Source organism: Balaenoptera acutorostrata, chromosome 7, assembly GCF_949987535.1.
Source record: "Balaenoptera acutorostrata chromosome 7, mBalAcu1.1, whole genome shotgun sequence".
Lineage (NCBI taxonomy): Eukaryota > Metazoa > Chordata > Mammalia > Artiodactyla > Balaenopteridae > Balaenoptera > Balaenoptera acutorostrata.
In genome coordinates this window covers 103911339-103924225 of record NC_080070.1, presented here as the reverse complement: position 1 = coordinate 103924225, position 12887 = coordinate 103911339, and the positions used below count along the sequence as shown (strand labels likewise).

Below are 12887 nucleotides of genomic sequence, written 5' to 3'. Positions count from 1 at the left end.
CATCAAGAGATGATACTAAGAATCATACTTTCCACAGGTAATGTTTAGGGCCATGGTTCAATTCAGTGATTTTGTATATGTTTAAGGATTCACACCCTGGCTTCCAACATCCTTAGGGCAAATTCCAGCTTTGCCACTTACTGTCCATGTGAATTTTTGCCACCTCCTGTGTCACCTAATTAGTGAGATGGAAACAATAGCAGTAACTACCTCACAGAGTTGCTGTAAGGATTCAACCACACTTGTAAAGTTCCTGGCACCTAGTAAGTACTCACTAATTGGTAGGCTATTACTAGTGATGTTATTTTTCAAATGACTAAATATCTAGCTCTTTTCTGGATGAAAAATGTTATCAGAGAACAAACGTATGGACACCAACGGGGGAAAGTGGCGGGGGATGGGGGGGGAAGGTGGGATGAATTGGGCCATTGGGATTGACATGTATACACTGATGTGTATAAAATTGATGACTAATAAGAACCTGCTGTATAATAAAATAAATAAAATTCAAAAATTAAAAAAAATGTTATCAAACATTTTCTTGGCTATTCAACAAAGCTTACAAGCTTCCCACTGAAACACATACACACACACGCACACACACACACATACAAACACACGCACACGAAATAAATACCACGCTAAATTCCCTCCATTCTTCTCCTGTGTTTTTATGATTGTGTGTGTGTCTGTGTGGGGGGCAGGGTGCGTCAACACTGTTTCATCTTCATTATCTCATTTCATTTAAAATAACATTCATTCAATTTAAGAGGCACTGTGATGGAGTGCATTAGAATTACCCGTAACGCTTTTTTAAAAAAAAATACTAATACTCAGATCCTACCCAGGGAAAGCGAATCAGAATTTCTAGGGACTGGTCCTGCATATCAGTAAATTTTTCCACGGTTGCCTCAGGTGATTCTAAAAGACAGCCAGAGTTACGAACTGGTGTAGAGGGAAAACAGTGAACCCGAGAAAGAATATCTGGGTTCAAACCTCACTTCTGCTTACTAGCAATATGGATATAAATAAGACCTATAACCTCTCTGAGCAGTTTTCACTTCCATAAAATGGGAATGATGGCTTGGATCTACTTCTCAGAGATGTGGGTTTCAAATGAAAGTATTAATATCAGAGAGCTGCTCTGCAATTTGTTCTTGAAAGCCTGCTTTGAGCTTCACGTGAGGGAGTCAGCTACTTTTAAGGCTATAAATGAAGCATGATCATTTCCTATCCAGGTTACTTGTCCCAGCATCTGTAGGGAAGAACAGAAAATGAGGAAGCATATACCCACCCAATCGGGAGTTTCCTAGAATCAATTCAGGGAATCTGTGCAGTGAAAGATGTCACAGTCAACCCACACTTCCATCTCTTATACAAACACTATATCATTATTTCCCACTTCTCTTTTTAGTACACTGCATGTGAAATGATGTGGTTAAGATGAATGAGAGCCATATCCTAAAAGAAATGTAAAACATAACTTTTCACATTCTCTTACATATTTAAGTAGCATATATTTTGTCTACTTTACCAAAACCCTAAATTAGTTGATTTCAACACTATGTCTGATTAGTTTTGATTCAGCCCTTCTCCTGACTGCATTAGTTAACCTACGAATCATGGTTGAAGGATTGGTCTGACAATATGGAATACAGAAAACAGGAATTTAACTGACATTAATTACCATGAATCTCTTCTGGTCTCCTTTTCACTAATCTAGGTATACTAACTGAATAATGCATTGGAAGCATATATCTCTGTCAATTATCTTAATAAATAGCATTGAGGCCCATGAAAGAAAAGAAGTTATGCATTTTGTTCAGCTTGGAACAAACACAGAGGTTTTAAAGTCATAGTATATCTGAATGAGAACAGTCACTTTATGTTATTATCTCTTACCCTTACTTCTTTGTCACTAAATACAATATTGTGATCTTCATTGCTATTTTAATTGGTTTGAGTTTTTAATATATAAGTGATAAATATCTATTCTTGTGGCATAAGCTATCCTTCACTTTTAATATTACACCTCACCTTCTTTTAGGAGTTACTACTTAGAGTTCTTTTGGTAAAGCAAAACCCCGTTCGGAAGATTCTGGAATTTTTTATGCTAAGAGAAATGAAACATCCGTGCTGTTAGTCTCATTGCAGAGATGAAATTATATTTGAAAATCTAGATGCTCACCAAGAGGTAACTGGTTAGCTACTGTGGTGATCATTTCACAATATATACAAATATTGAATCCCTATGTTCTATACCTGAAAGTAATATAATGTTAAATGCCAATTATAGCTCAGTTTTTTAAAAAAAGAGAACTGGTTAAAATTAGGAGTTTGGAATTAAAATATACACACTAAAATAGATACCAACAATAGACCTACTTTAGATACCTAAAATAGATAACCAACAAGGACCTACTGTATAGCCCAGGAAACTATACTCAATATCTTGTAATAACCTATAATGGAAGAGAATGTAAAAAAAGAATATATATATATATATATATATAACTGAATCATGTTGTTGTATGCCTGAAACTAACATAACATTGTAAATCAACTATATTTCAATTTAAAAATTTTTTTAAATTAAAGAAAGAGAGAACTGGTTAAATAAATTAATGTATCCATAAAAGGGAATACTATAGAGAAGGGTACAGATCTACTGGTAGTAATATTACATGATGTTAAAAATACGTTTTTAAAATCTGAAAGTAGTTTGCAAAACTCTATGTACAGTATGGATCTACTTGGGTTGTATAAAGATTTTCTATGCTTACACATGAAGAGAAAATTTCTGGAAGGATACATAAGAAATTATTGATGATGATTATTTGTGAGGAGTAAAATGATGGGGTACTTTTTCTTTCACTTTATACTTTCCTGTGTTGTTGAAACTGTTTGTCATAAGCACGCATGACTTTTATAATTTGTTGAATAAAACATTTTAAAAGACTTGTTGGATTCCATTCTGTAACTTGCCTCTATCCTATGCATATAAGAATTGTATTCATGGAGTTCAGGTTTTTTTGAGCAAGAGCCTCCTGCTCTCCTTGCTTGGCCCTACAAGAAACCTTTTTCTGGTCCAAAAAAAAGAATTGTATTCATGTTCTGCAGGTTTTACTCAGATGCTTCACTCTCTGCCTGAACTAGCTGTTTAATTTCTATATGATGAATCATGGTAGAAGGAGAGAAAACAATCCCAGTTGATATGTTTCAGCACTTGTCGAAAGCAGCTATAAAATAGAAGCACACTGCCAAACCCCCTGTTTTGGGAAGGAAATAACCACAATAATCATCTTTTTGCAGTATATTCATCAACTATGTATTCAAATTTCTACTATGATCTTGATTTCTAGAAGTTGCAAAGTATTTTTCCATTGTCTTGAACAACTTAGCTGAGTGGAGGAGCGTTTTAACTAAACACCAACCATAATTTTTTCATGTATTAAAATTGAAAACAGAGAGTTAAAATATTTTTAGATTATTAGAGGTTAAATCATTAAGTATCCCTAAAATGGCTAAGGGATGTGCGTATGTGTTTTCACTAATTAGATTGCCTCATTTTCATTTTTACTCTAAATTCCTTAGTCTCTGGAATTCTAGACATAGGTTTGTTAACAAATGGGTAAAGTTTTCCAAAAAGAAACAACTTTAGTTCCTAAATTAAGTATTAACATTTTGCCAGGAACAAAGTATGACTGTCTTAGATTTGAGCCATAACATTATTCATTGTTCCCAGAAACCTTTTGACTATTACTATAAACACCTTTTATATTAGCAACATTAGAAATACACTAAGAAATACCCCTAAGAATGTGTTAAAAACTCCTCTGTTAAAGAAAGATTTGAAGCAGAGAAAATGAATACAGCAGTGATCTATTTTTCAGACCCTTGAACACCATCTGCTAATATGAGTAGTGAGAAATTTTCAAACTGGGGGTTCTTATAACACAGCCAAATTTCCACAAAATCTCTTATTTTCCCAAATTCTGACCTGGGGCCTTTCATCCCACAATCATCACTTCTGCCTACCACTCAACCAACATCTTGTCAAATCTGGCTGCAAGATTAAGTTTCCCGATTCAGAATTCAATATAGGAACCCTAAGGATATAAGATCCAAGCTGGAACATTCTGTTTTTTTTTAAAAAAAGGATAAGATTGTTTCAACCCAGAGACCACGGTTTGCCCTGACCATCATGATGAATCATCAGGGCTGACTCGCAGTGAATGAGCCTGATGTTCTTGGCTTTATCTGTGCACATTAAGCAGAATTTTACATTTGTCCCAACTCTCAACCTTTTCTCCAAAAGGTTGAAAGAGTCTTGTTTTTGAGTATCATTCAAGGCTTACAGAATTAACTAGCTCTGTCTGAAGCGAATTTGGCCTGCCATAGCCTGATATTGTGCGTCTGGCTCCATTCTTACCCATGCTGCCCTTCAGTTTTGGATGAATACCACTGAAGATCTAAGAAATATCTACCTCTCTTTTCATATATCCTCAGTATCCATTAGGGTTTCTGGTACCCATGCTTCTGTGCTGGTGCAATATTTGCCTCTCACTCTCAACAATAAAGTCTTTCATTAAAAAAAAATAATTCTGTATAAATTCTGCACTTTAAAAAAGCACTTTGTTGTTTCAAAGAAGAGTTTACCTGAGTTCATCCGATCAAGGCTAAAAACACCACGTAGGGCTTCCCTGGTGGCACAGTGGTTAAGAATCCACCTGCCGATGCAAGGGACACGGGTTCGAACCCTGATCAGGGAAGATCCCACAGGCCACGGAGCAACTAAGCGTGTGCGCCACAACTACTAAGCCTGTGCTCTAGAGCCCGCAAGCCACAACTATTGAGCCTGAGTGCCACAACTACTGAAGCCCGCGTGCCTAGAGCCTGTGCTCCACCACAAGAGATGCCACCGCAATGAGAAACCTGCACACCGCAAGTAAAAGCAGCCCCTGCTCGTTGCAACTAGAGAAACCCCCAATGCAGCCAAAAATAAATAAATAAAATAAATAAATAATTTATTTATTAAATAAATTAAATAAATAATTTTATTAAATAAATAAATAAATAAATAATTTGTTTAATAAATAAAAATAAAAACACCATGTAACAGGTATTTAATATTTTTTTAAGTATATGTGTTTAAGTTTTTAGGTGTTAGAGATCGATGTTCACTTCTTAAAATAGTTTCCAATTAATCATGAGAAATCAAAGTCATAAAATATGCAGAGTCAGCATCATAATAACCACCAGAAACATGTATATTATTAATAAGGTTGTTATTTCACAACACCCAAGCACTGGTTACACTCTTGTAAAAAGCTCCAGAAAAAAAGTGTTTCTTAATTTTAAAATTCATGTTCCAGCATTGTGAAGTTAATTTTTTTTCCTTTTGGCTTTGTTTTAAATGTTTATTTGTCCTGTCCTATTGTTTCACTGCCTATTTGTGTGCTCTACTATTGCTAGACGAGATGAAAGATGCTTACAAAATACCTTACTGAAAACACTACCTACAGAAACAACTGCGTTGGTGAATTTTCCACTAGCATTTTGCTTTGTTTTGCTTCAGGTCTTGTCTCTCTTTCCAGTGCCCTTTGCTGCCTGGGCAGCCCACGAGGATTCACTTTTCACTTATGACTCATCTGACTGACACTGGATTACAGTGGAAAAAAGAAGAAAAGCTGATGGAAAAATGACACTGAAGGAAGAGAGCAAAATACCAGAGCAATGAGTTTGAGTAACTATGTCCTTTTCATTCAACGTGTCAACACGTTGATTTGCATCTTTGACCTTAGGAGGTGGGAGCTGGAAATTGTAGGAGTATCTCTTCCCACTGGAATAATCCACCCCCTGGGGGAGGGGGTAGGCTGAACATAGGTGAAATTTAGAATATTCTGTTGATGCTCAATTTTTATTTCTTGTTCTCTGGTTAGAAAAACGCTGCTAAGGGAATAGGGTGACAGTTCACCTAGAATCAGTACCAAGTATCAACAGCTAACCTCTCTCTTTGGAAAAAAGAGTCCTTCATATCACGGGGGTTTTAAAGCTAGTGATAAAACAAAAAGCTATTTTCTGAAACCAGCCCCTTGAAAAATGAAGCGTTCTTAAAATCTACAGAGTTGCCTTTAATATAAACAACCAGAGATGTTTTCAATTATCTTGCTACTACTTACATACAAAGGTTTTATATTTAGGAGAAGTGGTAGCCCTGAAATAACAATAATATGGTCATTTACAGTTGGGCTAAAGAAAACAATACAAGCATAGGGCAATCCAGGAAAGAATTTATCAAATAATAATTAGTAAATTTTCACCAAAATTGGCTCACATCGTATAACTGGGAAGAACAAGAAAATAATAGCTAGAAGGAAAAATGAATCTTACTGAAATGTAATGACAATCTCTCACAACCCCTTCTATAAATTTTGATTACAACTTTGGATCAGCTCAAGACATTATGAGTCAACAGAGTAATTGACATGTGATCCCAGAACAAGGCTTCACTCAGTAATTTACTTTATTGGACACACATTTCACCTACCAAAACAGCAAAAAGAAGGAAGGAAGGGGAAAAAGAAGAATATAAAGGCAGGCTTGAAATTATATTTAGAGCGGCTATTATCTCTCAAGTAAAAGTTTGGCTATAAAATAGAAAATTATTTAAAAGATTTGTAATTTGGATTTTCTTTTAGTATTCAAATTCAGGTCAATATTTACCTCTTTGCACATTGTTTCTTCAGGTCTGATCCTTTTATATTTGCATTTTATTTCACAACTTTATTTTCTACTCAATCAAGCATTCGAAAAAAAAGCATCAGCTTATATGATATCATAATGAGATTGAAAAGTGGAGTTTTTCAATATTTGTGAACATGTTAGTTAAATTGTAATTTTGGTAAACAATAAAGTTGAAAAGAGAAAGATGATTTAAACTGTATGGTTAAATGCAGTTGACATAGCAAAGAAATGGTCAAGGAAGGAATACCTTCTTTCAGTGATCTACAGAACAAGTACTATAGATTTTACATGTAGGAAACATATACATTCAAACTTCCTTTCATAAGCATTCATATTTTAAATGCTTCAGCAACCTCTCTCCGTGTTCTAGATATATGAATCCAAAAGCTTTAAATTCTTAAGCATTGAAATAATACTTGAATAGTATATAGAGTTTCATTAATTGGCCTTAGAAATAGAAAAGAAAATTTAGTTTCAAAACCAGATTTCATGTGCCTGTTGTTCAGTATTATTATTAATATTATTGTATAGTATTATTACTGTATTGACAGATTTTACTTTAAGGGACAAAATTGGCTTTACAATTTAAACACCTGCTCAAGTAACATAGGAAACTTCAATTTAAAACTATTTTAAAGGTAATAAAAACTGAGTTCATCTGATAGAATATAAAAAGCTAACATCAACTTTCCTCCAAGTGTTAAGTGGAATAGTGCATGCATGAAGTGTTTAAGGTCAGTTAGAAATACACAGTACAAATTCAATTTTGGTGAGTTCCGCACTTACAAAAGGCATACTAGCAGCAGAAAGAATAATCCTTAACTAATTTGTATTTTTCTAGTGGACCATTTACCTATAATAATACCTTGAAAAAAGTATTCTCAATTAAATCCAAACAATAATAATTACACACCCCCAAAATATATAAATTTGTTGAAGCAAATAGGTGAATTTCAAAAAAAATGGTGGGCATTCACACCTACAAAAAATGACTCTTTAAAGTATATGAGAGTTATGCTTGGCACGCATAAAACAGGGTTAGGTTAGCCTCAAAGTTTAATTTTTATAGAAGGGGCATGAAAAGCAGCTTCCATGGACTGAGAACAATCTGCAAGTGTGTAATTTACACACTGTCAGGGTCCCCTCTCCCTAGGCCACCTCCGTTTCACACATCAGCTTGACTATGTTCTAGGTAAGCACATTGTTCTTAAAGCATCATTCAAATACTTTTTGGAACAAGGGAGGGTATAAACAAACCGACGTAGAAAATTGTTTTGATGCTAGAACAACGAACTATTTGTGTGTTCTAGAACCTTCATATGAAAAAACATGCACTGAGGTACTGTTAAGCCAAATGCCCCCAGTTACCCACACTCACTCCCCTTCTGAGCTCTTAGCACACTCACTGAGCATGGTCTCAGACAACTGCCTTCACTTTCTAAGGTGCCACTTTCAAACACTTTAAACTGTCCAAATCTACCTTGAAAAAAGAAAAAAGACCCATTTTACTGGTAAGGAAAATTGCAACAGCTTTTGATTGCACCTCCCATGCTGTTAAATATGGTTTCTTCCCTCTTCTCTGAGTACTTCAGCCATGTCCACTGGGGGTGCACACTAGAGTCCTTTTATCCAGCTGTGTCTCTCCCATTCCCAGCAAACTCTTAGATGTGCCTGATACATACTTTTATCTAATTTGCCTCATCTGTTGTTTTTATTAACAGCTAATTTAATATCTTCTGTCCTATAATATTTCCAGAAGTCAGTGTATAGAAACACGCAGCCAAGCCCGGACCCTCAGGCCTGCACATAAAGGTGGCAGGCTAGCCTAGGGTCCTCTGGGACAGCAGTGCCAGAAGGATTGGACACAATGACCCGTCTGCATGAGATGAGAAAAAAAAAAACAAAAACAAAAACCAAGAGGTCTGTAATACTGATAAACTAAGCTGTCACTCACAGGCCACCAGCTCAGGTCTGCAAAAAAAGATGCAGTGAACACTGAATGACCATGAGAGGTGGAAATGTGTCTTCATTTTTAAAATGATATTCAAACCCACTGGTCAGAACCTGCTTAACTATTTAATTTGAATTGATTTGAAAATCATCTGAAGGTAAAATCCCTCCTATGGTTCCAAGGGTTAGGAAGCTTGCTACAGATAACTATCAAATATCTGGTTTGATTTCCCAGAAACTGTATGAATGAACCAAGTTTCTTTATCTTGAGATACCAGGCTGGGAGTTTGTTCTTAAGTACTAGACTGCTTAATTGCTTGCTTGGGGAAGGGAAGGCCCTGGGGGAAAGGCATGTACAACAACATCTCTTCTATCTCTTCCATGAAGCCATTGCACTCTCCCGAGCTGGATCATGACCAGCAACGCAGAGAAGTCCCCTCTTCCCCTCCAGTGGAAGCATCTAGATATGCGATCCCAGAGATGAATGAAAAAAACCTGAAGATCCTATTTCACGGGAATCTTTCAGTATTCTGAATGGAAAATATCATTGAAAACTAGTGATTTGCTCCTCCAACTCAAAGCCATGTAGGAACGGAACTCAGACCAGAAAAAAAAAAAAGGACAAAAATAATTATCATTCCAATACGTATTTTGAGAAGGAAGACACACAAACATTTGTATCATCAACTGAGACTGATTCACACCTGCTGAGTAGGGAAAAGATGATATTGAAATCAAAAGCTGAAAAATAAACCACCTCTTTCTGGTTATGAGTGACTGAAAAGCAAGAAAAATTATTTGCACATTCTTGTCCTTATTGTTAGAAGTAGTGGTTTGAGCCAATATTCCTACCTGTGCTATAACAGTTAAAAGGAAATCATTTCAAATCTCGATGTCATCTTTCTTTTTATATCTATAGATATGGGTTCAATTAGGTTTTCTGACTTTCATGGTATGTATATGGGACAGGATGCTCTTTTTCTTTGCTTTTGAATATTAATGTTTCAGTTTCTGAAATAAAAATGTAGAAAATAGCTTTTGTACATTTTTAGTACAGAAAATTTTACAACCTTCAGAACAACTGCTTTCATAATTTACTAGCTCGACATAAGTATCTGGGGTTTTTTTTAACAAATAATTTATGAGAAATGAAATCTTCAGAAAAAAAACTGGCTACTTTGATGCAACTATTTAGTAAGTATAGTAAGTATCCATAATGAGTAATTAACATATATAGTTCCTGGACACACTTAAAAGCCTTTAAAAATCACTTAAAGTACACACAAAATACAGAGCCATGTAATAATAGCAACCAATATGAAATCCTGACAAATTAGAAGTTTAAGTCTGGTATTTATAAAGTGTATGCCAATTCCTTTTTTTTTTTTAGTATCTACTTGAACCTTTTAAAAGTATATACATGAGCAATTATTTCCAATAAACAATATCGAATAACAAATTAGAACTATCTCTTCTGGTTTTTTTTAACCAAGCTTCTTTTCCCAGCTAAGGGAAATATATATGAAAGGAAATCCTTTTTCTTATTTGGTACTGAAACACAGTAATTTTGCACAGTATTAAGGCCGTACTGTGGTCTACAGAAGAAAGAACATGCTTGCCAACTAAGAAAAGTTTTATTTAGCAGGACAAGACAGTTATCAGAGCTCAAGTTTTATTTCTACATGAAAAGGTTATCTATTTTCACAGGTATGTATTTAATTCCACATGGTACAATTATTTTAGCTATATTTCACATGCTTGCTCATCAGTGAATATTTACATTGAAATGGGTACTAACAGTATATAAAATCAGTCTTTACGTATTTTTTGCCTGACAAATATATGCCCAGAGACTTCACTTTATATATGTCTGTAACACAAAAGCCAACTTGAAAGTTTTAAAAAATATTGCTCTGTAGAAGCAGCTATCTACGGCTTTTAAAACAGTATGAGCCTGTGGAAACACCGTATTATATATCTGACATTTTCCACCTAAAAATACATTATGAAGCATGCTGGTATTAATAAACCATGTGCTTTCAGACCCCTAAAGTGCTTTGCTATAATCTTGTTGACGGTATATTTCCATCCATGCTATTAACATACAGCAAACAAATTTTAGGTCATCACCTTGCCAGCCTGTCTTGATTGGAAAGTGTGAAAAAAAAAACTTTTAGGAGTTCATCAATATTCGTAACCATATTCTGATTTATGAGTTAACAGTTCCTAAGTAAGCAGAGATAACTGAGAAAAATTTTGGTCAAAAATACATTACAAAAAACAAAACAAAAACAGAAAGCAACCACATATATTCCCTTTTTCCTCACCCCACCCCCATCACAGGCAGAAAAATCACCCTTCCTTTGCAGCAGGGCACGGTCATTCCTCTCATCCCTTCAGTTATTGGAAGGCAAATGAAAATACAATGACCCTTTCCTCTTCTGATTTAGCTCACGCCGCAAACATTTAAACACAAACTGAAACTACTGATTTCACAGAAAGCACCGAAACAGAAAGAGCAAGACTCACTGACCCATTTGGAAGACAAAGACGACAGAACAGAACGGGAAAGCTCTAAAAATCAGCTTGTGAGGCCTCTGAGAGATATTCTTCTGGCATTTCATCACAGCAGCCCCAGACCAGTTCACCTCCCTAGATACAGGGTGGAGGCACTAAATAGAGCTGTTTATTAAAGCTGTTGTGTGGATTGCATTAGGAGGCGCGGGCAGACCACCTGGACCTTTCAGACTGTGGCAGTGTTTAATTTGCAGCCTGCCCGTCCGCAGCGGCCAAGACCACTACTACATACATCTAACCAGGCTCGATCACACATTATCTGGGTTGGGAGTAAAGGCACGTGTATTTATATATTTATATTTTCCATAGAGCAAGGGAGAGAGAGCGAGAGAGACAGAATACAGCCAAAATCAAAACATTGAACAGGAAATTGTTAACTACCTAGAAAACATAATACTTTATTCTCTTCCCACACTTTCTTCCAGAGATCACAATCTCAACAGAAAATAAATTCTAAAAAAACGTATATTTTTAAACATTCAGGCCAAATGATAAATAAATTTGTTCTTTGGGGTTTCTTTTTTGTGGTTGTATTAGTTTGGGTTTGTAAGCATCGCATTGAAGTTTGAAGCTGAGCTTTCCTAGCTAGATTTTAATGGGTGCCTTTTCCCTTTCACACTTTCAGCGCTACGCTGGCAGGTAGCTGAAGATACAGATAGAAAGATGGTACTGTAAATATGAATTATGTGAATCATATGGTGAGACCCTTGTGGAAAAAAGGGGAGTTGAGAAATGGCTGACTCCATACCTGACCAATTACAGCTCGCATGGTCCCCGTGTCCTGCTGGGCTGAGAGATCGCAATCCATCATATGTTGTCTTTGAAAAGGAGAATGGGGGTTTCTGGCACGCATCTGTCAATCAACTTCTGCACTCACAACCATCACCAAAAGCAAGGGGGGAAAAAAGTCAAGCTGCTCCACCAAATAGGATGAAACTGTCATGTGACCTCCGGCAGACACGCACACACACATTCACTACCTCCACAGAGCGTAAGAATTTTCTGTAGATATGAAATGACATTGACAAATATCCAATACCAAGTAAATAAAGTGAGACAAACAGCTATTCACCAAAGACAAAACATTGGCTGTAATCTCCCACTAAAGGTTTAACAAACCTCAGAGGATTTTTTTTTTTTTTTTAATGCTCTGGAAACCTATGTTTAAAACAAAAATAAAATTAACTATTTCATGTACTAATTGAGACTTTGATTTCTATGCCACCATATCATTTTTTTCAATGATAATTCATTATCTTATTTCTCTTAACCTGTCCCTCATGATTTTATCTTCAGATTCTCTAAATGACCTTTTGATAATATGCAGTAATCTCTGCAGTTTTATATAATGTCACCGTTACGGAAAAGCGTGAAATGTTCACCATTGAATAACACAGATACCTTGCTATTTGTTAATTGGAAACGGATGTACACAATCATTTGTGTAAACTGCGATGACCACACAAATGTAAAATATTCAAAGTGTGTAAATAGTAGTCACTAAACTTTTTTTTTTTTTTTTTTAATGAAATGGTGGTTTTTTTTTTTTTTTAATTTATTTATTTATGGCTGTGTTGGGTCTTCGTTTCTGTGCGAGGTCTTTCTCTAGTTGT

At 35.5% G+C, this 12887-nt stretch overlaps 1 protein-coding gene across 1 annotated transcript in view; it reads right to left on the bottom strand.

Moving 5' to 3' along the window:
* POU6F2 (POU class 6 homeobox 2) overlaps positions 1-12127 on the bottom strand; it is a 451109-nt gene extending 438982 nt beyond the window's left edge. The window contains exon 1 of the mRNA XM_057550212.1: positions 12023-12127. Coding sequence (XP_057406195.1) covers positions 12023-12127 — 105 coding nt within the window. The remainder of the gene's footprint in view (positions 1-12022) is intronic.
* Between the last annotated feature and the right edge of the window lie 760 nt (positions 12128-12887).